The 27,579-nt window shown below is 43.9% G+C and overlaps 2 protein-coding genes across 9 annotated transcripts in view; one reads left to right on the forward strand and one right to left on the reverse strand.

Annotated features, from left to right (window-relative positions):
* Positions 1-2,113: 2,113 nt before the first annotated feature.
* Positions 2,114-3,419, forward strand: insl5a (insulin-like 5a). Its single transcript, XM_071346734.1, is given in 3 exon segments — positions 2,114-2,208; positions 2,210-2,293; positions 3,261-3,419. Coding segments are annotated over 3 exon segments (330 nt in total). The 3' UTR covers positions 3,412-3,419.
* Positions 3,420-5,234: 1,815 nt separating this feature from the next.
* Positions 5,235-27,579, reverse strand: part of sgip1a (SH3GL interacting endocytic adaptor 1a) — a 109,436-nt gene continuing 87,091 nt past the window's right edge. For 4 of the 8 annotated variants that reach the window (XM_071346212.1, XM_071346211.1, XM_071346210.1 and 1 more), the window contains 12 exons: positions 26,689-27,534; positions 22,997-23,133; positions 22,556-22,712; positions 21,324-21,380; positions 17,806-17,865; positions 15,739-15,850; positions 15,332-15,487; positions 14,804-14,939; positions 14,358-14,560; positions 14,046-14,110; positions 7,988-8,152; positions 5,235-7,676 (listed from right to left, as the gene is read on the reverse strand). In XM_071346212.1, coding sequence (XP_071202313.1) covers positions 7,654-7,676; positions 7,988-8,152; positions 14,046-14,110; positions 14,358-14,560; positions 14,804-14,939; positions 15,332-15,487; positions 15,739-15,850; positions 17,806-17,865; positions 21,324-21,380; positions 22,556-22,712; positions 22,997-23,133; positions 26,689-27,534 — 2,117 coding nt within the window. In that variant the 3' untranslated portion in view covers positions 5,235-7,653. The remainder of the gene's footprint in view (positions 7,677-7,987; positions 8,153-14,045; positions 14,111-14,357; positions 14,561-14,803; positions 14,940-15,331; positions 15,488-15,738; positions 15,851-17,805; positions 17,866-21,323; positions 21,381-22,555; positions 22,713-22,996; positions 23,134-26,688; positions 27,535-27,579) is intronic. The other 4 variants (XM_071346216.1, XM_071346214.1, XM_071346213.1 and 1 more) reach the window with 4 other exon arrangements.

The raw sequence follows: 27,579 nt of genomic DNA on the forward strand, positions 1-27,579 counted from the left end.
TCTCAAAGTTTAGATCAACATCTAGATAAACATTTCTCTTTGTCTTGTGTTTATTTTCATCTGGCCTAATGCCCAGTTTCCCCAGTTCCAGTCTTGAATAATAGCTGAAATATCTGGAATTGATTTCATCCATTTCAAAGGAGGTTCTGCCTGATTCTATGTAGCTGCTGATCTTGTTGACCCAGTCATAAAGAAAGATGTCTTTGAGCTTGTTTTGATGAAGAGCAATGGAGGATCTCTGAGTGACACACACAAACGAAACGCATCCCAAGGATACGTTTTGCAGAAAGCTGAAATGCCATGCATCTCTTTTTCATCTTCCCAAACCTGCATCTTTGGCTGTCCTGCCCTCATCGCCACAGCAACGTCCCTGTTTTGTATGATAGTAATTGTGTGTGTACTGTATGGAGAGCACTGTGTTTTCAAGCATGCTGTTAATCTGCAGTCTGCAGTGCTGTGTGTGTATATGAGTGTGTTCATGTGTATTAAGCGTGTAGCCTGTCTAAAGAGCTTCTGTGGCATCGAGATCCAGACACACAAACACACACTCAGCCTCCCATAACTCCGCTAATGGCTGTCATTATGTAGTCAAGGGCTTTGCCTGACATTTGAAAGTAGGTGTTAACCGTCATTGTTATTTGGGTAAAAAGGCTAAAACGGACTGCTTCAGGAGCAAATGGGCAGAAAAACCTGGTAAAGTGGACATCTGACAGGAGTCACATGACAGTAAACAGATCATATATACCATTACGACTGCTATCTCTCTGAGTATCTGTTCTCTAGATCTCTACCCTTGTTTCCCATTTAGGGGTCTGCATCAAATCAGAATACTGAACTTTTATTCTTTTTCATCTTTATTTAAATTACACAGGAAGTCCCATTGAGGTGAGAAGACCTATTTCCCAAGGGAGACCTGGCAAAACAGACTCAGGCAGGTTGTCTCCAAACCTTGTCCTGAAGAACCACCGGGTCTAGGGGTTTGCCCGGTAGGTCAGGATGTAATCAGTTAACAAAGCACCTCATTGATTAGCCTGATTAGGTAATTGGTGGATTCTTCTGAGAGGAACTTGAATTTGCCTAATTAGATATTGTGAAAGTGTGTAGCCATATCCTTTCATCAAAACAATATAATGAGCATGTTTTCCATCAGCTAATGAGGAAACTACCCGTGAGGAAACATGTCATGCCATGATGTAATTTCACATTAGAAAGAACACTAAAATGAGAATGATGCATAGTCACTTTACCCCTACTTACATGTACAAATTACCTCGACTAACCCGTACCCCCGCACATTGACTCGGTACCGGTACCCCCTGTATAAAGCCTCGTTATTGTTATTTTATTGTTGAACTTTTTATTTATTAAAATGTTTACTTTATTTTATTTAGTAAATATTTTCCTCTATTTTCTTAAAACTGCATTGTTGGTTAAGGGCTTGTAAGTAAGCATTTCTCTGTATTTCTGTTGTATTCGGCGCATGTGACAAATAAAATTGGATTTGATGGCACTGATGTGTCACACAGATGATTTGTATTAGAATTAGATCCAGCTGTGGCGGAAGGACCTGTTCACTCCCGTGCTGGACTTCACCTCCACCCAGAGGTGAAAAAAAAGCGAGAGAGAGAGATGGGGTAGATGAGGTGGGGACGGAATAGGGGGGGTATAGGGGAGATAGAGAGAGAGATGGGGTAGATGAGGTGGGGACAGAATGGAGGGTGGTATAGGGGAGGGAGGGAGAGATTGATTGACTCTTCAACAGGTGAGTTGAAAGGTATATATAGGAGGAAGATGCACGCCTTGAACCAGAGACCAGTCCACTGTGTTACTGCCTCAGCAAGAGCGAGAGAGAAAGAGCAGAAGGGGAGAGAGAGAGAGAGAGAGAGAGAGAGAGAGAGAGAGAGAGAGAGAGAGAGAGAGAGAGAGAGAGAGAGAGAGAGAGAGAGAGAGAGAAACACAATAAACAGAATAAGAGAAAGAAAGAAAGAAAAAAGAAAGAGGAGAAAGTAGACCAGAGAAACAGTTTGTGGTGGTCTTTGCAAGCGAGCACCCCAGTTGGGACGAACACAGATACACACACAGCAACCACCAGAGAGCCAACCAGCCATCAGTGATGCGTGCGTTGCCAGTACTACTGCCCCTGCTGATGTGTGTGGTGGTAGGTCTGAGCCAGGTGAGGGTGGAGGTGAAGGCAGTGAAGCTGTGTGGCAGAGTTCCTCAGGGCCGTCGTCTACACCTGTGGAGGCTCCCGCTTTAGACAGCTCCTCAACGAGCCAGAACAGCTGGAGGGTGAGTTGAGCATCTCTACCTTCTACTTTAAACCCTCTCTGTTACCCCCAATCTCCATATCCTCCTACTTAAACTTCTTTACACTTAATTTAGCCTATCGTCCTTTCAACTCAGATTCACACCCCTGACATTTTACGTCAGGAGTTATTCCACTTGACTAACAAAATGACATAAATTGACCAGACAATGTATTTGAGTCTGTGATCACATCTGTCTGAAACAATGTATAGTGATGCTGATTCAGTGCGTGTGCATACAGGCAGGAAGGAAGGCAGGCGGGCAGTCAGAAAGGCAGGAAGGCAGGCAGGCATGCAGTGTCAGGCAGGCAGTTGCTCCTCTGACTGGGTTATGGAGGTCTGTTATGCAGTCCTGTTCTCTGGAACATTAAAACCCAGCGGAACCCACCTCTTATAATCTGATTATGATGCTGATGATATCAGGGCCAGCCTGTTCCCAGTGGGCAAACCACAGCAGGCAGTTAGCATATTAACCATGCTCATTAGAACCTCTATACCAGGCAGTGTCAGAGGAAGGCCCTAAAAATTGTCAAAGACTCCAGCCACCCTAGTCATAGACTGTTCTCTCTGCTACCACAAGGCAAGCGGTACCGGAGCGCCAAGTCTAGGTCCAAGAGGCTTCTAAACAGCTTCTACCTCCAAGCCATAAGACTCCTGAACATCTAATCAAATGGCTACACAGACTATTACTCAGCAATTACATTGTTGAGCATAGACTACTGATAAGATATCAGGCACGGACAGTCACCCACGCATCCTCTGAACAAAATTAGGACTGGGGGAGAAAATGAACTTTGATTTGGACATTAATTTTTATGTTGACTGTCTTTCCAAGCTGTTTTATTAATGAGTGACTGTATGACATTCCAGATTCATATCAGACTGTAATACCATATTTCGTTATGTGATATGATTTTATGACTTGAGCTTCCTGTTGTGTGATGTCATGTGCAGGTTTGGCAATGAGGAGAAGAGTCCGATCAGTCTAGAGGACCTGAAGGCCAGTCTGTGGTCAGAGTTCAGCAGACGTGACCTGAACAACATGCTGACCACCGTGTGCTACCAGGTGGGCTGTAGGAAGAGCGACCTCACCCACCTCTGCTGAGGCCTGAGTGGTCTTCCTCTCCTCTCCAAAACAGACTCCCAGCGGACAAAGCGGTTGAAATAATGTCATTGCAAGCAGTTTTGGCCACTGGGCTCGCTCTCTTACTCTCGAATCCTGCCCTGCTGCTTTATTCCTAGAAACATAAATAGATAAACACAAGTAGAAGGCTCAGGAAAAACACAATGTGAGGTATCATATATCATTAATACTTGCACAGAACAATCCAAAATAGATGTTATGAAATCAGAGCTTTTAGATAGAGCTTTTAGATAGAGCTTTTTAGATAGTTGTAACTTGAGGTTATCATAGGTTTAGCATTTGGTGCATATTATTAGTGTTTGAGATAAACTTGAACTTGTGTTGATGTGTGTGGATGACATTGAGCAGGGAGGGAGCGGTATTTCCTGGAGATGTCTTTCATGGAGACACAAGAAGAAACCAGCCTGTTATATGTGTCGAGTTAAGAACCAAAGCTGAATTCAGGGACTTTCACGTAACTTCTTGAAAATACTTATCTTGATCGTACTGTATATTTTGCATATGCTTGACATGGGGGTGTGATGTGTTTCGCTGTTACGTGATGATTTAGTGTGACATTTTAATCCACTGTGGATTACTACAATGCTTTGGTCTTTTTGACTCTTAATACTGCAGTCTTTCATTGCATACCCATATAGCCATAAGACCATTTCCATCTTTAACTGACACCGCAAGTTGAGGCTATCAGCTACAGGACAAAAGACAGACATTACCAATGCCACAGCACCTAAATACAGCAATTACCAATAAACCTAAACAAAACAATAGTGTCTGCAAGTACAAAAAAAGACGACAAAGAGAGTAGGTAAAATGTTGTACTATGTGTACTGTAGTGTAGGCTATATCTGCCCTCTTCTATCCGCACAGCACAGTCACCCACTCAGAATACAAAACAAGGTAGACAGTGAATTCCCCACTCAGGTCTTACCTGGAATACTGTGTGTTGCCAAGGTGTTACATCATTTTTCATCCTCTGGGAGAAGACAATCTGAATGCTTGGCTAAAAAGGAAATATATGCAAAGTGAGGGTTGGTGTGATACTAGTACAGAATAGGAAATGTAGACCTGTTCTAATCCTTCCTAGACCAGTCACGACCACTAAGGTTATTTAAAGGAGATAAATACTTTGTATTCGTACTGCTTTGGACCAAAATAATTTAATAGAAATCAATTGATCAAACATAATTGATACGCCTCCTTTATTTCAGAGAAAACCCACATCATAACATGGTGGATCATTCTGCATTCGTTTAGAACATTTCATTAGTACGGTACATCACATTAAACAATTTCATATTCAGTATCCTGTGCATTGGATAACACAAACAGATGAAATAACAAATATATCCATATAAATATAAAATGAAACAAACATATGTACAGAACACATGGTACGTTGAATTAAAGGCTAATCATACTACAGTTACATCTCCCTCATAGCACACAATTATAAACAGCTTCTTAATGGCAGAAGGAGTGTATTCCTAGTAAGGCTTTAAGACAATGTTGTTACAGCCAACCTTGATGTGTTGCACTGTACATCAGAACACAAAATTGGTGGAGGATATACAGAATAAACTGCATTCGAGAAACATGCAAAATATTTATTATATTCTATTGAGGCATTTACTTTATGTTGGTATTCTTATCTTGTATAATTTCTTATTGTTGTTGCATTGTGGAGGAGGAACCTGTAAGTAAGAAGTTTGTTGGACAGTGTATCCTGTACCTACGACTAATAAAACTTCTGCTGTGAGTTGCAAAAAGACTGCTCCAAAAACTTGTCCAGTTCATAACTTTTATTGGTTTTGGAAAGAAGCAAACTTAGTTTCTCATCAGATCATCTTAACATTGTCCGTACAAACACAGCTTGCACATGTGGTTGACAGAGAAACAGTACAGAACCCAAAGCAGTCGAGCTTAGCACGCCACACACAGACACACTTCCTGCTCTGGTCTTCAGTTCTCACAGTTAACATGACAACAGATCAACGAGTCTATTGGTTGGTGGACCACTTCACTTTAACACTATACCGTAACTTTATGCAGACACACATTACATTATCCATGCCGTAACACTTAGCTTGAACCCTCCCTCCATCATAAGCACGACCAGAGATCATACATAGTTCATAAACAGTAATAACATTACCAATGTAATTTCTGTTAACTATAGTTAGGTGTGTACAATAATGTTCAAGTAAAGTGTTACTCACTAAACAGCTATACAGAGAGCTACATGACACAATTCATTGATGCCTTACTTAGAAATGCCAACTAAATGGTCAGACAAAATGGACATGTACGACACTTCTATGGCAGTTCTAAGGCAGGCGTATAAATGGTGCTATGTAGCTTCATGAAGTACAGATAGTATGCTGACATACTTATGATGCCCACACGAGGAGACTTTTTAAGTTAAATGTCATCACACACATTTTGTTCTCTATGTTGAATATCAGAGCATTCAGGAAGTTTCTAACATTATCAGCACAGTGTTCTTCACATGAAACAAGATGTTTTTTTTGTTGTTTAAAAAAATATTCCGCTTATTTCTCTATCTTTTAGAGGACTGTCTGGAGTACACACATAAAATACAAAAAGCGTTTTGGTCATCTAACCTCCCTCAAAAACCTCATCACCATGTCATCTCACAGAGACCATTACCATTATGCAAAATAAAGCCATTGATTCAAGCGCTGGTTGGTTTGATCCGAAGGGGAGTTCATGCTGTTTGATGCAGAATAACACATTGAGGTGATTGGAAACAGAGCATAACATAGTCAAACCCTGACTGATTATCCATGGTAATAACTATTAGTGTAACTCTAAATAACACTGCTTTCATACTGCCTGACGTACACATCCAGGTTGCTATTCATCTTGTTTTTTATTTGATCCCCCTCACGCGCATATATACTGTAGTCAAATCTTCTGATGCACTTGAGTTAAAAAATTATATATCTGAAATCAATTCTAAAATTATACCTTATACATTATACTGTACACAGGTTACTCAACTACACAGATAACAAAAAAAGATAATTAGAATATTGATACCGTCATTCTAAATTGCGATACCATTCAAATTCTATTCATATACAGAATCACATACTTTTTACATACTTTTTAAATCATTATCATCAATAAATAAAAATAGAATGCTGTAATGTACTCTGAAGTAAGTCTACCACTGCTGTGTCAGGAACAACAGAAAGGCTATTTGACAATACAAGGAAAACACCAAACGCCCTTTCAGATATATATTATTAATTTAAAATGAGACTTTGTACAGGTTTTTTTATTGAGGGAAACATATTATATTTGTTTTATATTGCAACCAAGAATGTATTTATTGTTGCAGCTGCCTAACTACTCAGGACTTTCTGATATTTTCTGAGGAAAATGTTGAGAGTATATGTTTGAACCCGGTGTTAAATCACTGCATTCAAAGAAGAGAGAGGAGTCTGGTAATGGTCACCATCCAAATGAACAATGTCCTTTAAACCTGCTGTGCCAGTGTGTAACGCATTAACTGTTAAAAACCCAACAACATAAAAACTCCAATACCCAGCATTTCATGGTAGCTCTAACCGTGTCCAATCAGAGGCATGCGAGAAGCAAGAATTAGCCCCTCAAACTGAATGGAGGAGTGTGACATCATGGTGCGTCTATTCATCTTAGTTCACTCAATGGCACAACCGAATGGTCTTTTCATACATCCTCTCCTAATAGCACATATTTGATGTTGCATCTAAAATAAATACAGTGTATTATGTGGTAGGTTCACGGTCGAGACTGATTTTGCGGTTGAGTAGCTAGGTAGCTGTAGCAGTGTTTAAGTTTGTACACCACACGTTAGAGAGTGGGATAGAGAGGCAGAAGCATGTACCTTTAGAGAGGGAAACCCGGGTGGGTGTCTAGAGCAGCAGCAATACAGATGTTCTGAAATTAATCAATTTGAATACATTTTACAAATACAATAATTACACCCTAAAACGGTCCACAAGACTATATGCAAGCTATACAATACTGCTGGGTACAGTAGGCTGTGCGGCCTTGGCCTGTCTGGCTCGCGGGTTTAGAAAGAAGTGTCTGTCTGTAGGGAGGTGGTGGTGTAGGTCTGTCCTCTGTAGTATGGGATTTCATTAGTCCGTTGAGATGATGATCTCCAGTGTATTTGTTCAGTAGTAGTATGAAGTATCAGTTGTCTGCCAAGTATTTTCCTGAAAATGACGAACATGCCTTGGGTTTGAATACTTATGTGTAAAAAAGAATCATACATGCAACTATGTACACATAGCAAAACATATTTTACGATAATACTGTATCAATACAGTGTAATAACACCAATTAATATCACAGTGATACACTATTTGTTTATAATCATGTAATTATTACACTATGAGCGTCACGCTAATTTGAGTCAATCTTTCCCTTATTCTGATATTTTGTGAAGGATGGGATGCACTCCATAATAAATTTAGGTGACATTATTTCTGTTTAGCAGAGTAAGTGAAGAAAGGCTGTGTCTCACCTGCAGCGAACCTCTTCTTGATGAGTGAGAAGCGGTACCCTGGCCCAGCCAGTTCTATATCACAGCCTGACAGAGTGCTGCCCTCGCTGGTGAACTGGACCGCTAGGGGAGAGGGTTTACTGGGGCCCTCCGACAGCTGGAACCGTGCCAACAATGAGCCAATGCCTGGGGACGTCACAGAGAGGGACAAAGGTTAAATATACTGCACAAACATACACATGCATATACAGTACCAGTCAAATGTTTGGACACACCTACTCATTCAAGGGTTTTTCTTAATTTTTTTTTCTTAATATTTTCTACATTGTAGAATAACAGTGAAGACATCAATACTAAGAAATAACACATAGAAATAACACACAGTAACCAAAAAAGTGTTAAACAAATTCTTTGAGATTCTTTGAGATTCTTTAAAGTAGCCACCCTTTGCCTTGATGACAGCTTTGTACACTCTTGGCATTCTCTCAACCAGCTTCATTTTGTCACCTGGAATGCATTTAAATTAACAGGTGTGCCTTGTTAAAAGTTCATTTGTGGAATTTATTTCCTTCTTGTAGGGGTGTTACATAGAAGATAGCCCTATTTGGTAAAGACCAAGTCCATATTATGGCAAGAACAGCTCAAATAAGCAAATAGAAACGACAGTCCATCATTACTTTAAGACATGAAGGTCAGTCAATACGGAACATTTCAAGAACTTTGAAAGTTTCTTCAAGTGCAGTCGCAAAAACCATTAAGCGCTATGATGAAACTGGCTCTCATGAGGACCGCCACAGGAAAGGAAGACCCAGAGTTACCCCTGCCGCAGAAGATAAGTTCATTAGAGTTAACTACACCTCAGATTGTAGCACAAATAAATGCACAGAGTTCAAGTAACAGACACATCTCAACATCAACTGTTCCGATGAGACTGCCATCATGGTCAAAGGCCTTCATGGTCAAATTGCTGCAAAGAAACCACTACTAAAGGACACCAATAAGAAGAAGAGACTTGCTTGGGCCAAGAAAGACGAGCAATGGACATTAGACTGATAGAAATCTGTCCTTTGGTCTGATGAGTCCAAATTTGAGATTGTTGGTTCCAACCACCGTGTCTCTGTGAGATGCAGAGTAGGTGAACGGATGATTTCCGCATGTGTGGTTCCCACCGTGAAGCATGGAGGAGGTGGTGTGATGGTGCTTTGCTGGTGACACTGTCTGAGATTTATTTAGGATTCAAAGCACAGTTAACCAGCATGGCTACCACAGCATTCTGCAGGGATACGCCATCCCTTCTGGTTAGCACTTAGCGGGACTATCATTTGTTTTTCAACAGGACAATGAGCCAAAACACACCTCCAGGCTGTGTAAAGGCTATTTTTTATTAATGTATTTATTTAACCCTTATTTTATCAGGTAAGTTGACTGAGAACACATTCTCATTTACAGCAACGACCTGGGGAATAGTTACAGGGGAGAGGAGGGGGATGAATGAGCCAATTGTAAGCTGGGAATGATTAGGTGACCATGATGGTATGAGAGCCAGATTAGGAATTTAGCCAGGACACCGGGGTTAACACCCCTACTCTTACGATAAGTGCCATGGGATCTTTTAGTGACCACAGATAGTCAGGACACCCGTTTAACATCCCATCCGAAAGACGGCACCCTACACAGGGCAATAATATTGCCTTGGGGCATTGGGGTATTTTTTTAGACAAGAGGAAAGGGTGCCTCCTACCGGCCCTCCAACTCCACTTCCAGCAGCATCTGGTCTGCTGGAAGTCTATTTGACCAATGAGAGTGATGGAGTGCTGCATCAGATAACCTGGCCTCCACAATCACCGACTTCAACCCTATTGAGATGGTTTGGGATGAGTTGGACTGCAGAGTGAAGGGAAAGCAGCCAACAAGTGCTCAGCATATGTGGGAACTCATTCAATATTTTTGGAAAAGCATTCCTCATGAAGCTGATTGAGAGAATGCCAAGAGTGTGCAAAGCTGTCATCAAGGCAAAGGGTGGCTACTTTGAAGAATCAAAAATATAATATATATTTTGATTTGTTTAACACTTTTTTGGTTATTACATGATTCCTTGTGTTGCAATGTAAAAAATTGTAAGAATAAAGAAAACCCCTTGAATGAGTAGGTGTGTCCAAACTTTTGACTGGTACTGTACATCACACACGTACACAGGCACACAAACAAACATGCAAACCTGTCCACAGCACGCAGCATGATATCAATCAATCAAATGTATTGATAAAGCCCTTTTTACATCAGCAGATGTCACAAAGTGCTACAAGGAAACCCAGCCTAAAACCCCAAACAGCAAGCAATGCAGATGTAGAAGCACAGTGGCTAGGAAAAACTCAATATAAAGGCAAGGACCTAGGAAGAAACCTAGAGAGGAACCAGGCTCTGAGGGGTGGCCAGTCCTTTTCTGGCTGTGCCTGGTGGAGATTATAACAGTACATGGCCAAGATGTTCAAACGTTCATAGACGACCAACAGGGTCAAATAATAATAATCACAGTGGTTGTAGAGGGTGCAACAGCTCAGCACCTCAGGAGTAAATGTCAGTTGGCTTTTCATACCCGATGATTCAGAGTTAGAGACAGCAGGTGCAGTAGAGAGAGCGAGTCGAAAACAGCAGGTCCGGGACAAGGTAGATCTTGAATACTTGCCTGTTCTTTACATAGAAATCCTATTAAATTACTAGAGGAGATATGTCATAAACCCTCAAAGTTCCAGAATGGGGTGAAAATGGCAGCCATATTGGTCAGGGAGAAATCCAAACCATCTAATTGGAATGAATGGCAGTAGAGGCATAATCCTGATTTTACTTACGCAGGAAAATAAAAGGCATATGTTATATCAGAAATTGTGAAATAGAATTAGTCCACCTAAAACATTGTCATATGATTACAAATAATGTTTTTATGGGTTTTATACCAATTTTCTGTCTAAATAGCCTCTAACATATATGTAAACAGACCATAAATGTCTACATTTGTGTTTTCTTGGAAAGCTGTGAGTGCTATTATATTATACAATATCAGTACTCGTTGCATTTACAACTTGTCTAAGTCCTATCATCAACTGATTTCAGCCAGCGTATAGTTGATTGACTGCATTATTTTAATGGAATGTTGGCATATTAGCAGTTAATTTGACAAATTCATGGAATCATTGCTCTAAAACTGTCTGGCTAGCTAGCTAATACATTCTTCAAATTCATTATTTTATACAATATCTTATCCCAGCACTGGCAGCAACTCCCTGACCAAAATGGCTGACCTTTATCCCATCATAAGAAGGTTCATGTCCATTCTAGTATTTTCATTCCTAATTCTATGGTTCTTTAACTCATCTCTGATCATTATGACTGTTGGAACCATCTCCAGACAGAAGGGGGCAAGAGTGAGTAAAATGGGGCAAAGGCCAAACGTCATGTACAGTAAGTCAAAGGTAATGTCATTATTAAAAGGGTCTGTTCATCTGGACGGAAAAACACAAATGTATCCATCCATAGCTAAATCAGCCCTATAAGGCAAACATTCAGGTAACTACCAAAATAAAGGAAACACCAACATAAAGTGTCTTAATAGGGCATCCACAAGCCAGGCTCTGCATCTGTCCTCGTGCTTCTAGACCTTAGTGCTGCTTTTGACACCATCGATCACCACATTCTTTTGGAGAGATTGGAAACCCTAATTGGTCTACATGGACAAGTTCTGGCCTGGTTTTGGTCTTATCTGTTGGAAAGATATCAGTTTGTCTCTGTGGACGGTTTGTCCTCTGATAAATCAGTTGTAAGTTTCGGTGTTCCTCAAGGTTCCGTTTTAGGACCACTATTGTTTTCACTATATATTTTACCCTCTTGTTGATGTCATTCGGAAACATAATGTTAACCTTTATTGCTATGCAGGCGATACACAGCTGTACATTTTGATGAAACATGGTGAAGCCCCAAAATTGCATTCCCTGGAAGTGGAAAAATGTGGAAAAACTCAGTCAAAACAGAGATGCTAGTTCTAGGTCCCAAGAAACAAAGAGATCTTACGTTGGATCTGACAATTAATCTTGATGGTTGTACAGTCGTCTCAAAAAAAACTGTGAAAGACCTCAGCGTTACTCTGGACCCTGATCTTTCTTCTGACGAACATATGAAGAATATTTCAAGGATCTATTTTTTCCATCTTCGTAACATTGCAAAAATCAGAAACTTTTTGTCCAAAAATGATGCAGAAAAGCAAATCCATGCTTTTGTCACTTCTAGATTAGACTACTGCAATGCTCTACTTTCCGGCTACCCGGATAAAGCACTAAATACATTTCAGTTAGTGCTAAACACGGCTGCTAGAATCTTGACCAGAACCAAAAAATGTGACCATATTACTGATTTCAAGGTTTTACTGCTAACCTACAAATCATTACATGGGCTTGCTCCTATCTATCTCTCTGATTTGGTCTTGCCGTACATACCTACACGTACACTACGGTCACAAGACGCAGGCCTCCTCATTGTACCTAGAATTTCTAAGCAAACAGTTGGAGGCAGGGCTTTCTCCTATAGAGCTCAATTTTTATGGAATGATCTGCCTATCCATGTGAGAGACGCAGACTCGGTCTCAACCTTTAAGTTTTTATTGAAGACTCATCTCTTTAGTAGGTCCAATATTTGAGTGTAGTCTGGCCCAGGGGTGCGAAGGTGAACGGAAAGGCACTGGAGCGACGAACCGCCCTTGCTGTCTCTGCCTGGCCGGTTTCCCTCTCTCCACTGGGATTCTCTGCCTGAGTCACTGGCTTACTAGTGCTCTTCCATGCCATCCCTAGGAGGGGTGTGTCACTTGAGTGGGTTGAGTCACTGACCTGATCTTCCTGCCTGGGTTGTTGCCCCCTTGGGTTCGTGCCGTGGGGGAGATCTTCATGGGTTATACTCAGCCTTGCCTCAGGGTAGTAAGTTGGTGGTTTGCGGATATCCATCTAGTGGTGTGGGGGCTGTGCTTTGGCAAAGTGGGTGGGGTCATATCCTGCCTGGTTGGCCCTGTCTGGGGGTATCGTCGGATGAGGCCACAGTGTCTCCTAACCCCTCCTGTCTCCGCCTACAGTATCTATGCTGCAATAGTTTGTGTGTCGGGTGGCTAGAGTCAGTCTGTTATATCTGGTGTAATTCTCCTGTCTTAGCCGGTGTCCTGTGTGAATTTAAGTATGCTCCCTCTAATTCTCTCGCTCTTCCTCTCCCTCCCCTCCCGGAGACCTGGGACCATGCCTCAGGACTACCGGGCCTGATGACTCCTTGCTTTCCTCAGTCTACCTGGCCGTGCTGCTGCTCCAGTTTCAACTCTTCTGCCTGCGGCTATGGAACCCTGACCTGTTCACGGGATGTGCTACCTTGTCCCGGACCTGCTGTTTTCGACTCTCTCTCTCTCTCTCTAATCATCGGCTATGAAAAGCCAACTGACATTTACTCCTGAGGTGTTGACCTGTTGCACCCTCTACAACCACTGTGATTATTATTATTTGACCCTGCTGGTCATCTATGCATGTTTGAACATCTTGGCCATATACTGTTATAATCTGCACCCGGCACAGCCAGAAGAGGACTGGCCACCCCTCAGAGCCTGGTTCCTCTCTAGGTTTCTTCCTAGGTTCCTGCCTTTCTAGGGAGCTTTTCCCAGCCACCGCGCTTCTACATCTGCATTGCTTGCTGTTTGGGGTTTTAGGCTGGATTTTTGGACTGCACTTTGTGACATCGGCTGATGTAAAAAGGGCTTTATAAATACATTTGTTTTAATTTTATTGATATTAAGGGTCACACACATCACACTGAATAAGGATCTCCCGTTCATCTACTGATCGACTGCCGACATTTTTGCGCGATTCTACATGTAAAATCGGTTTGTACTTAGTTCGCAAGTACTCTCGGCAGTCAAACGTTATTGATGTGTTTCAAGCCCTTAGAGCCTGTTGTTGTCATGACGCGACTTCAAAAATTATTTTTGATTAGTACTTTAGTGGAGAAGATGATAACAAGGCATTACTGATTCCTCCTGGGTATAAACAAGGTTATTTACCTCCATTTTCAGATTTCTGGGAAATATCAGGAATCTTCCACAGGATTCTTTGCTGCTCTGCATTCCTGGAAGAACAGAATCAAATGTAATCTGTTACTCTCTAAAAGCAAGGAATAGGTTTAATCTGGGTCTGGGAAACGGGCCTTTTCAAACCCGAAAAATGAATGTCTTCACCACAGGGCTGAGCCATAGAGCCATGGGATGTCTCCGACTGAAGCAGCCTTCAACTTTTAATGATCAAATTAAGTGAATTTAATTCAATAGAAATGTATTGTATACAGTTCTGACATGAAGTATACTATTCGGTCTTACCATGCGGCGGGGGGAAGCACAGCCAGTAGCTTGGTGACCCCTCCGTCTACGGGGATCAGGAACTGGACGTTGTTGAGCGCCACGGGCGTTGTCATGGAGCCGCCGTTGTACTTGTAGTCTATTCGGAGGTCCGTGCTGGTTGGTTCACAACGCCAACTGGCTGCCAGGTTCAGGGGGGTCGACGTGAGGCCCTGCGCTGATACCTGCACACATAAACAATACAGAGGAAAGAATGCATAATAACATTAAACTGGAATAGTAACTATGGATACAGACTGGACAGGACAGACTTTAAATATCTGGTTTTAAATGGGTCAACCTTGGTCACAGAAAGAAGACTTGATCTCTATGGATCAGCCTATAATCTACTACCAGTTGCAGACAGAGAGATGGGCTAACCTGGTATTGGTTTCTGTATCTCTATAGTAGAACATAGTTCAGCTCACCTGGTATTTGAGCATGTCCACATTGTAGTATGTGGCCTGGGGTTTCTGCTCGGCCACCTTCTTTAGATGGGTCATCAGGTTTGGCATGTTCACCCAGAAGGTCTTGCAGTCAGGGTTGGGTGTTGTGGCGGTGTCACTATGTGGGCACACAATATGTATTTGATCATATTATCTAATGTCATGATTGATCCATCTAAACTTTAGTCAACACATAGACAACAGAGTACAAGTTATCTTTGTATCTACTACACAGAGGTCAGGACTATTGCAGTGCAGAGATTGCAAACAGATACTGAGTGCTATACAACAACAACAACTCTGATGCATTTTACACGTGAGAGTGCAGAATAACCTTGGAATGAGGTGGTTAGTCAGACCACTGGGATGAATTCACAGTGACTCAGAGCCCAGTCAGAACTGGACGGGTGGATTGTTTTGTTACAGTATGATTTTAGGCGTTCAATGTCACATGTTCTAAATGCTGCAGGGCGTAGTGAGTTGTGTGAGGGGTGTTATAGTGGTCTTTACCAGCAGAGTAGCTGGGGATTAGGCAGCACATGCTCCAGCCAGCTGTAGTGGGTTATGCTGAAGGTTAGCACGGCAGGGGACGGGTTATTGGCAAAGTGCCGTGTGATCCCCGCTGGAAACGACAGCACCATCTCGCCTGTGATCTTCACAACACACCTTTTGACAGGAACCCGGGAGGACGAGGTTAGAGCGTCCGAAGGATGAGAAAGAGGAGAACAGAGTAAAGCAAGGAGAGAGATATCATAGAAATGAAATGGACAGAGGGAAAAAGAGTAAGAGAGAGAGTGGAGAGAATTGGTAGAAATATAGAAAGGGACAGAGAGAGACAGAGAGGGAGAGAAAAAGGGGGGAGAAAGAGAGGGTGCATACAGTGAGAGACATCTCCTAACGTGTTTGAGTGGACCTACTTGTTAGGGTTGGCTCCTTTGAAGAAGGCATTGACCGTTTCAGTAAAAGCTGCCGCCACCGGAAGGGTGTCCTGGGCCCCCATGGTGAGAGGGCTGGGTCCCCTGGAGCAGCCTGTTTCAGACAGCACACACACATTTAATAGCAATACAGAAAGGAGGGAGAGAGAGAGACTCACTCAGTCAAAAAAATGTTGGAGAGAGAGACAGAATGAAAAGCAGAAAGAGAGAAGGAAGACTTTCAGCATTAAACACAACCCATGTCCATAGTCCTCACAAACCACCAAAGCTACTACTGTTCTCTCATCCCTCTCTTGACTGCTCCACTACATCTCTGTCCTTTAGACTCCTCCCACTTCCTGTACTACACCCTCTATTTTCTGTTCCCTAACTCTCCATCTCTCAACAGCCATGTATGGATGAAGATGGAGAACCAAAGAGTGTGTGAGAGAATCACTGTATTCATATTTTGTATTTATTAAGGATCCCCATTAGCTGCCTACTCTTCCTGTGTCCAGCACAATTAAGGCAGTTATATACAATTTATAATATTACATTTCGTAACACTTTACTCAATACATTTAGTGTGTTCCCTCAGGCCACTACTCCATTGTCACATATCTATGTAATTGAAATGAGAACCAGTACCTGTGTATGATGTGTGGGTGGGTTTAGCTCCTATGATATCCCATTACCTTGTTAAATTAAATGGTGGATGTACTGTACATCGATGTGAAGTCCCTCAAGACTGTTGGACATTGTTGTACAATTTCAGGTTTCACTATATTTACAGTAGAAGGGTTAATAAAGCCAGCTACATGAGAAGGTTTGTTGTGTTTCAGAAACACTGAAAAGCACTGAGAAGACCGACAGAAATAAAGAATGAAAAATAGTTTTACAAAGAGAGAGAGGACATGCGTATCCCAGACATACTGTTGATGCTGAGTCATTGTGACAAAATCAGAGAGAGATCAATATCCAAACCCAAAAGAGTGAGTCCACACAAAAAAGAAAATGACAAAAACAGAGATTAGTAAAGTACATGAAGAACGATCAATGGTCAGGAGGCTGAAGAAATTTGGCTTGTCACCTAAAACCCCCAACTTTTACAGATGCACAATTGAGAGCACCCTGTCGGGCTGTATAACCGCCTGGTACGGCAACTGCACCGCCCACAACCGCAAGGCTCTCCAGAGGGTGGTGCGGTCTGCACAACGCAACACCGGGGGCAAACTACCTGCCCTCCAGGACACCAACAGCACCCAATGTCACAGGAAGGCCAAAAAGATCATCAAGGACAACAACCACCCGAGCCACTGCCTGTTCACCCCGCTATCATCCAGAAGGCGAGGTCAGTACAGGTGCATCAAAGCTGGGGCCGAGAGACTAAAAAACAGCTTCTATCTCAAGACCATCAGACTGTTAAACAGCCATCACTAGCGCAGAGGCTGCTGCCTAAATACAGACTTTAAATCATTGGCCACTTTAATAAATGGAACAATAGTCACTTTAATAATGTTTACATATCATACTCATCTCATATGTACAGTATATACTGTATTCTAAATGATCTATTGCATCGTAGCCTATGCCTCTCTGTCATTGCTCCATATATTTATATTTATATATTCTTATTCCATTCCATTCCTTATTCCATTAGGTATTTGTTGTGGAATTGTTAGATATTGCTGCACTGTCGGAACTAGAAGAACAAGCATTTCGCTACACTAGCAATAACATCTGCTAACCATGTGTATGTGACCAATACAATTTGATTTGATTTGATGATCTTTTTGGAAACGGCAGACTTGTGGAAATGTGAAATGAGAACGAATGACGACGCGAGGAGGAGGAGTGTGAGGAATAAGACAAGAGGGCTGGATGTAGAGGGGCACAGCAGTTCGCTTGGAGGGAGTGAGATGTGGCCATGACTGAAGGAGTGAGAGGAGTTAGAGGGGGAGGAGATAAAGGAGGGGGGAGGAGTTAGAGGAGAAGCTTGCACAGATGAGGCCTGGGTGACCCCGGGTGAGTGTGTGCACTGCAGTTAGCCGTTGTGCAGACACAACTTACCTTCAAAGGTTAAATAAAACTTCCCTCTGTCAAACCAAACCAGGGAAGGCTGGTCATTCTCTGTGGTGGGGCAGGGAGGAGGGAGAGTGGGTGAGGAGGGTGGGTGAGAGGAGGAGGAAGAGAGAAGGACAGTAGCATGAGTCACATGGCAGGTCCATCACACAACACAGTGAGGTGAGGTGGGGTAAAGAGGGGTGCATGGCACAGCAAGCCAAAACACTGCCAGGACAGGACAGGAACAAATTGTGCGTGACCCTGTGTGTCTGTGGGTCATTTCACACTATAGTCCAACCCGAACCTTACTGTGCAGGCTCAGATCATATTCTTTCCACATTGTCCTTTCCAGCATGGTTCCAGGAAGCAACTGGACACGCCAGATAAGCTTAGTACAGCTCAGCTCAGTAGTGTGAAAAGGTCACGTGTGGGTGCGTGGGAGGGGGTTGGAGGTTGGACCAGGTGAAGTTAGGTATCTGTTGGTGGATGGTATTGTTGAGTCTCTTGGAGCATGGAGAGAAAAAGCCAAGCCTGGAGGAGGACTGACTGGGAATGACACCTGTCATACAATACTCATCTACACACTGCTATAGAAAACCTTCATTACCATTACATGAATCCATTTAAATCACATCCTCCTGTCCTAATGCTAATATTCTAACGGTTTTTGTGTCATGCTTTGTCTTTCAATACAGATGGAGCTTGGCTGTTGGACTGTCTGTGGACCACAGAAAGAGTAGCTGCTGCTTCTGCAAAAGCTAATGGGGATCCAAATATAAAACAAATCAACCTGATGACATACACCAGGGGGCAGTGATAAGGGTAAAACCATTGGTGGAGGAGGGGAGTTGGTCGAAGGGATCAGAGTTAAGGTGCGACTGCTTAGGGTGTGATTGGGGCCTTTGGGTGTAGTGAATAGATGGCTGGAGTTGATGGATTGAGTGAAGGATGACTGTGGGTGAAGACACTAGAGAATAGTGGGCAGGTGTTCTGATGGGGGTGGTTAGTGAAGTGGAGCGGAGCGGAGTGTAGTGGAGCAGAGTGTAGTGGAGCAGAGTGTAGTGGAGCGGAGTGTAGTGGAGCAGAGTGTAGTGGAGTGTAGTGGAGCGGAGTGTAGTGGAGCAGAATGTAGTGGAGCAGAATGTAGTGGAGCAGAATGTAGTGGAGCAGAATGTAGTGGAGCAGAGCGTAGTGGAGCAGAGCGTAGTGGAGCAGAGCGTAGTGGAGCAGAGCGTAGTGGAGCAGAGTGTAGTGGAGCAGAGTGTAGTGGAGCAGAGTGTAGTGGAGCGGAGTGTAGTGGAGCGGAGTGTAGTGGAGCAGAGTGTAGTGGAGCAGAGTGTAGTGGAGCAGAGTGTAGTGGAGCAGAGTGTAGTGGAGCAGAGTGTAGTGGAGCGTAGTGGAGCGGAGCGTAGTGGAGCGGAGCGTAGTGGAGCAGAATGTAGTGGAGCAGAATGTAGTGGAGCAGAGTGTAGTGGAGCAGAGTGTAGTGGAGCAGAGTGTAGTGGAGCAGAGTGTAGTGGAGCGGAGTGGAGCGGAGCGTAGTGGAGCAGAATGTAGTGGAGCAGAATGTAGTGGAGCAGAGTGTAGTGGAGCGGAGTGTAGTGGAGCGGAGTGTAGTGGAGCGGAGTGTAGTGGAGCAGAATGTAGTGGAGCAGAGTGTAGTGGAGCAGAGTGTAGTGGAGCAGAGTGTAGTGGAGCGGAGTGTAGTGGAGCAGAGTGTAGTGGAGCGGAGTGTAGTGGAGCAGAGTGTAGTGGAGCAGAGTGTAGTGGAGCAGAGTGTAGTGGAGCAGAGTGTAGTGGAGCAGAGTGTAGTGGAGCAGAGTGTAGTGGAGCAGAGTGTAGTGGAGCAGAGTGTAGTGGAGCAGAGTGTAGTGGAGCGGAGTGTAGTGGAGCAGAGTGTAGTGGAGCAGAGTGTAGTGGAGCAGAGTGTAGTGGAGCGGAGTGTAGTGGAGAAACATGTTCCCATGGGGTGGAGTGAGAGAGAAGAGGCGATCTGGGACAGAGGGAAGGGGGTAGATGGGGGTCAGGGTGAGAGGTTTGGAAGCTGTCTGTCTGTCTGTCTGTCTGTCTGTCTGTCTGTCTGTCTGTCTGTCTGTCTGTCTGTCTGTCTGTCTGTCTGTCTGTCTGTCTGTCTGTCTGTCTGTCTGTCTGTCTGTCTGTCTGTCTGTCTGTCTGTCTGTCTGTCTGTCTGTCTGTCTGTCTGTCTGTCTGTCTGTCTGTCTGTCTGCCTGTGTTGTTCTGAGTGTTGAGGAGAAGGTGGCACAATAATTATCAACTGGCTGGAGACACTAATTTTCCTTCCAGACTTCAAAAGATGCTCTGTCTGTATCACAGTGTGTGTGTGTGTGTGTGTGTGTGTGTGTGTGTGTGTGTGTGTGTGTGTGTGTGTCAGGGCAGTCACCATACCCTAGCTCAACACCAACTATTTAAAATAGGCTGCTACAATCCTGCAGTTTAGCAGACTTTAGGACCATGCGGACGCCTGGGAGCGGGAGGGAAGGATGATTGTATGGCTGGCTGGCTTTATGGAGAGTACATGGACGCAGCTGCAGGGAACAGCATGACTTTTTCTACAAAACAGTGCAGAGGTAAATATGGCTGTAGTAGATCGCTTTAGATAGGTAACTGCTGTTTGACTTGACATGTAACCAAACTGGAAATGTTCTCCCGGTGCTGAGCTAGTGCGTAGCAGCTAATTCTTGTAGAATGTTAAGTTCCCTATTGACTGAAGTGAATGAAGCTACAGCAACAAGGTGATAATGGCTGGAGGAAATTTTGCTTGTTTTTGCTGTTCTCCAAATTGCATTAGAGAGTTTTTAAATTGTGTAGAAATGCAGTAAATTAGCTTCAATGCCTCGGAGGAATACCCCCCCCCACCCTCCCCCTGTTACTTTTCCATATCCTAGGTTTAGCTGAAATGACGCCCCTGGAGTGTGTGTTTGTGTGTCTGGATCTCGATGCCACAGAAGCTCTTTAGACAGGCTACACTCTTAATACACATGAACACACTCATATACACACACAGCACTGCAGACTGCAGATTAACAGCATGCTTGAAAACACAGTGCTCTCCATACAGTACACACACAATGACTATCATACAAAACAGGGACGTTGCTGTGGCGATGAGGGCAGGACAGCCAAAGATGCCGGTTTGGGAAGATGAAAAAGAGATGCATGGCATTTCAGCTTTCTGAAAAAAGTATCCTTGGGATACTTTGATGTGAGAGTATGCGAGTAAGATAGACAGCGAGAGAGGTGTTTCACCATTTATCAAAGTAAAAAAATGAAAATGTAATCTGTGGCGTACTCCAATGTCTCAGTTCAATATCTACTCCCCTCACAGGATGGCTGCTATCCATTCTGAGACGGCTTGACAAAAACAAACAAAGCAAGAACATTCTCATGGACGGATGACGTATGACATCATCATGGGTAAATAGGCATCATCGGACCCCTTCCAGGTCCCACCCCCAGCCCCTTCCTCAGATAGCCCCCCTCCCTTCATCCACACTATACTGTACCTGCCAGAGAATCAAAGGGCCTCCCAAACGTAGGCAGTTTGTTTACAAATGCATCATCTTCTGACATCACGTCAAGCGACAGCCCAAATGAAAAAGGGACAAAGACAAGAGCAAAAACCAAACAAACACAAATCAAAACAAAGGAGAAATCTAACTGAGGAATAAAACCATGTAAGAAACAATGGTGACAATTAAAAACGTACAGTGTCAAAGTATGGAGGGCATGTTGTGAACTCCAAAATTATGGCTGGATGAAAAATGTTGAGGAAAAACATCTATGGGATGCGAAACACAAGGTATGATTGTGGGCTCTCCGCTCGCTAAGCCTACTTAGGTTGCAAATCATATTTTCTACTGTTCTCCTTATTTATCTAACGAAAATATGACGCATGCATATTGCTTTGTGTATCTAACAAAACAGTAAATACCCAGCAAACCGTTACCATATTATGCTTCAATTAAGTGATGATTTACAATGTCGCTCTTTGGGTTTAATACCATATGTTCCTTATGACGGCCTGTATTATGTTGTAATATACTGTACTGTAGATTCCTTTTCCCCTAGCTGAGTGAATGGTTATAGTATATTTAACCATTTCATTATGACTTATTAGGCATTTTTACTCTTGAAAATTCTATACCGCATTCACAGAAATGCAGTGTAATACATTGAGTGAATACTGTACTCGAGCAGATATACACTGAGTGTACAAAACATTAGGAACACCTTTGGGCACCCCCTTTGCCCTCAGAACAGCCTCAATTTGTCGGGAATGGACTCTACAAGGTGTCAAAAACTTTTCACAGGGATGCTGGCCCATGTTGACTCCAATGCTTCCCACAGGGATGCTGGCCCATGTTGACTCCAATGCTTCCCACAGGGATGCTGGACTATGTTGACTCCAATGCTTCCCACAGGGATGCTGGCCCATGTTGACTCCAATGCTTCCCACAGTTGTGTCAAGTTGGCTGGATGTCCTTCGGGTGGTGGACCATTCTTGATACACACAGGAAACTGTGTGAAAAACCCGCAGTGTTGCAGTTCTTGACACACTCAAACCAGTGCGCCTGGCACCTACTACCATACCCCGTTGAACGGAATTTAAATGGATGCGGCCATCTCAGTAGCAGAAATTGACCAAACCACACAGGCAACACAGCACAGACGACCACAGTAGCACAAATAACCACACTAGCACAGATAGAGATAGGAGATGATGGTGTACACACACCTGACACAGAAAGGGTGAGATTTTTACCGACGGTGGGGGTGGTGGCTGCACTCAGGGAGTTGTTGGAGGAGATAGAGGAAGTGCTCTCGGCCCGGGCCAGGGGGGCAATGGAAGGGGGGCTGGACGAGTGACTGCCCGGGGGACTGAAGGGCCGGCTCTGGGGGGACACAGAGAGAGAGAGAGAGAGAGAGAGAGAGAGAGAGATTACAGGATTTAATAGTATCACTGTTTTTATGTTCAGACACCCTCACAGTTCAGCATACATTTTTGGAGGGCTAAAAGTGAAACCATAAAAAATGTAAAGTACAGATATCTCAAGATATGGAGGTACCATACAGTATAAACATCTTAAGAGGGGGAGTGTGCTTTTTGAGGCGGGATTTGAGCTGTTGTTGTTTCTGTTTAAGGACAGTGTAAATAGAGATGGACGATATCACATACCATGTCCCCCTTGCTGGGTTTTCCAGGGGGCAATTTGGGTCGTGAGGTGGGACGTGGAGGGGGAGGGGGCGGGGTGGGGCTGCTGAAAACCGCTGATGGAGCTGACGGTGTAGCAGGACGAGCCGGAGAGGATGCTCCTGTATGGGGACAAGAAGACATCTGGGTTACAACATCATGACATCACCGTCCAGAGAGTTAGAACATCATGACATCACCGTCCAGAGAGTTAGAACATCATGACATCACCCTCCAGAGAGTTAGAACATCATGACATCACCCTCCAGAGAGTTAGAACATCATGACATCACCCTCCAGAGAGTTAGAACATCATGACATCACCGTCCAGAGAGTTAGAACATCATGACATCACCGTCCAGAGAGTTAGAACATCATGACATCACCGTCCAGAGAGTTAGAACATCATGACATCACTGTCCAGAGAGTTAGAACATCATGACATCACTGTCCAGAGAGTTAGAACATCATGACATCACTGTCCAGAGAGTTAGAACATCATGACATCACTGTCCAGAGAGTTAGAACATTACAATCTGGGGAGATCCTTGGACATGAAAACAAAAAACTGACCAGACGACAGAGTCCAGAACATCTAGTACATTCTGGAATAATGATTGGTTAACCTGGTTTCCTGTTTACAGAACATTATGTTTGATTGAATTGCTACTGAGCTGAATAATTCCAGTGAAACACAACACACACCAGTCCCATGGTTGCCTGTTCAGTGTTCAGTGTGCATTTTGATACAGTGCTATTTGGGTTGTTAACTGGATTTGTCCACTGTACTTGATTTGTCCACTGTACCGGACAAATCTGGATTTGGATTTGTCCACTGTACCGATGTGCTGCGTCAGCGAGATCTGTCCCAGCTGTGTTTTCAGTCCTCAAACCTGGTTTCCCATTCCCTTTGTGTTAAACTAAACAAACTGTCCTTGTCCTCCTCATGGTCATGTACACTACAATGTCTGGTCTACAGAAGAACAATACTACATAACAGAGTTTGTGATGATTGTAAAGCAAGATTGTGTGTGGTGTAAATCATTGTAGCCCTTTCCTGCAGGCCTCTAGTGGCCTCATGGCTGGACTGTTATTAATCTTTTTAATAATTTCATAATTAATAAATATATATATTTTTTAAAGACGCCAAACATCCAGTGTTTTTCCTCGTCAAACGGTTGAGCTATATTTCAGCAAGACTGGCCCGCTCATTAGGCAGGATTAGGCAGCAGATTGACGAGGACCAAGATGCACCTCCAACAACAAATATAAAACCTCAGAATTCTGCCCAAAAACAATGATAATTTCTCTCAACCAGTGGCATATAGGCATTTTAGGTGAGCGCTAATGCTGCCCTGTGATAAGCAGTGCCCACTTTGTCAAAGGCAGGGACACAAAATATTTATCTTGTCCATTCCCAGCACGCTTCTCCAGGGTACTGTTGGAGAGATGCATTGCTTCAGCACTCCACCAAAGTTCTGTCAAAAAAATGATCTAATATAAATCATGTAGCAGATATAGTGGTAGAAATAGTACAGTATGTGGCCTTTCTGTAGCCTACAGGCTGGAGAGAAAATGGATGACAATGTAATGAGAAGGAAACTTTTAACATCATGCAGGTTTCTCCGATCAAATAGCCTAACCTAAATTGCGCCGAATCAAATAAAAAAATGTGCTGACATGCTAACAACCTAAAAACCTAAATCCTAAAAACAGGACAGGTCCAGGTAAAGTGAACAATATGGAATAAACAATCAGGCTACTCACAATTGCTATGCAGGAGTTTCATCCCTTGGGCTAAATTGTCATGAGTAGTTTCAAGTTTGTATCTGTCAATTTTTTTGATCATAGCGCAAAATAAAATCCTTCTGCATTTCCTGCTGTGTAAATATTGAAAATAGGCTCAGGATAACTCCTGATAAAGTTGGGTAGCTGATAGTCAGAGCTTAAATAGCCAAATTGATTAGTCACAGGAATCATGACAAATAAAGCCAATGCAACAGCCTGTTTTACAAACGGTGGGCCTACCACATGGATGGGCATTCAGAAAATTCCATTGTAGGCCGACATGGTCGGCTACACCCCAGTAAGCACGGACTGACGCTGACTTCTTTAGGAAGTCTCTTTTGGTCGTCTCTTTTGGTGTTTTACAAATGGTGGACCTACCATATAGAAGGGCATTCCTAAAACTCTACTTCAGGTGACACTGTAGGCTATACCTCAGTAAGCACGGGCCGACACCTTTAGGACATCTTCTTTTGGTGCAGTCTGGACCGGCCTTGATTTCAACGTATATGGACATTGATTTTTGGTCCGGTCCGGACAAAGTCAGAACCGATGATTGGTTCAGATTTTGTCCAGTCGGGACCAGCCTTGATTTGGCCCAAACATACATGTCTAGAATATGATATATTTTCAACTTTCATTCATAATTTAAATTGAACCTAACTTCAACGTCTGGAAAATACATATTTTAGATGTCTTTTCAACAACATTTTGCTTACTGGAACTATTCTAGTTCTGCGGGGAGTGTCACTTTTTTTGTCTCGCCTAGGGTGGCAGAACAGCCTGGACCGCCCCTGTATTTCAGTCTTCGTGTGATATATATAAAGTATAATATTGGGATGCAAACACAAAATGTAATTAATTTCAACTCTATATCTGACATGGTACAGGTTTCTTATTTTTTTTAAGCCCATAATCATGTGCATGAGGTGTATACTTTTGTTTGAAAGTAGATTTGTTTAAGACTACCAAGAAACACTCTGTGTGACCCTGATTTAGCCCACTGCAGTAAAGGTTAAATAGACAGGGAGAAATGGGTTCATTGGCTGAGAGTTCTCAACCCAATTCTTACTGATAACACACATCCATACACACTCAGCCACACACACACACACACACACACACACACACACACACACACACACACACACAGCCAGACACACACACAGCCACACACAGACACAGCCACACACAGCCACACACAGACACAGCCACACACAGCCACACACAGCCACAGCCACACACAGACACACACAGACACAGCCACAGCCACACACAGACACACACAGACACAGCCACACACAGACACAGCCACACACAGACACAGCCACACACAGACACAGCCACACACAGACACAGCCACACACAGCCACACACACACACACACATAGACACAGACACACACAGCCACACACAGCCACACACACACATAGCCACACACACACACAGCCACACACACACACACAGCCTCAATGTGATATACTGTTTTGTAAGACAAGCTGTACATCTAAACAAGAGCAGGCAGAGTTTCTGTACAGTACCTCCACAGCTCATATACAGTATGTAATGTGTTTAACTTTGACGATTGTGATATGGGAGTCAGTCCGCATTAATCTAGCAACATTAAACAATGTAATGACGATATCTCCTATTCACAGTAGATTTCAATGAGCCACTCCAGGCAAAGAGCCACACCAATCTAATCATTGCCTTAAATAGCTAGTCAGTTAAGAACCAACTCTTTATTTACAATGACAACCTGTCAAGTATGTGCTTACACTAGCTAACTGCATGATACAGCAGAAAATCTCTACAACACAGACAGACTGATTCCGACAGTGGTCAGGTGGGTTTTTCTGTTATGAATGAGTGTGACGCTTGGGGGTACTCACCACTACCCATGCCCTCTGTCGTGGGTCCTGGCGAGGACACAACTGCCCTGTACGTAGGGGGTGGAGGAGGTGGAGGCGCAGCACGGGACACCTGGCCAACATCTTTGGGCGAGGCGGCGGTTTCAACAAGGCCCTCGTTCGATGGGGCAGGCGGGACAGGCGGAGCTGCCCCTTCAGGACTCTTCCGTTCCTCCTCGACAAAGAGGAGGGGTGGGGGGATGGTGCGTGAGGGCTCGTCCACAATGGCATGGCCAGGGGGGCTGGTGGGGGAGACAGGTGTTCTTGCTTTGGGAGGAGAGGGGACCGCAGGGGGGACAGGGGCAACACTGGGGGGTGAAGGGATTGGGGGAACAGCGGCAATGCTGGGGGGTGGGTCAAGAGGGGGGACAATGGTGGGTAGAGGAGTGGGGTGTGGTGTATGGTCCTTTGGTGGAAGTGGTGTGGGTGGGGGTGTAGGGTCTTTAGGCACGGGTGGAACTGTGGGTAGGCGGAGTGCTGGTTCCTCTGTAGGGGTTTCAGAGTTGGGTAAAGAAGAGACCGGTTCTTCCTGTGGGGGAGGGGAGGTAGGGAGAGGGGGGAGAGAGGGAGAAGGGTCTTCCGAAGGGAGAGGGGAGGTGGGTACAGGAGAGGCGGGGGGATCTTCTGGAGGGGCTGGGGACGTTGATAGGGGCGGGGCTGGGTCCTTCGGAGGGGGCGGTCTTTCAGAGGCTGCCAATTCCTCGCTGAAGCAGACCCACTTGTCGGCAGACTCCTCGCCAAAGGCAGAGGGCTCCGCTGGGCCGAAAATGTTGTCCAGGTTTGGGATGGAGGTCTTCCTTTCTGAGCCTTCTGTCGATACTGACAATTCTGACAGACAGTCATGTGCAGGGAGAGAGGATCATAACAGTTTGT

The sequence above is a fragment of the Salvelinus alpinus genome, chromosome 16 (genome assembly GCF_045679555.1).
Source record: "Salvelinus alpinus chromosome 16, SLU_Salpinus.1, whole genome shotgun sequence".
In the NCBI taxonomy this organism is placed as follows: Eukaryota; Metazoa; Chordata; class Actinopteri; order Salmoniformes; family Salmonidae; genus Salvelinus; species Salvelinus alpinus.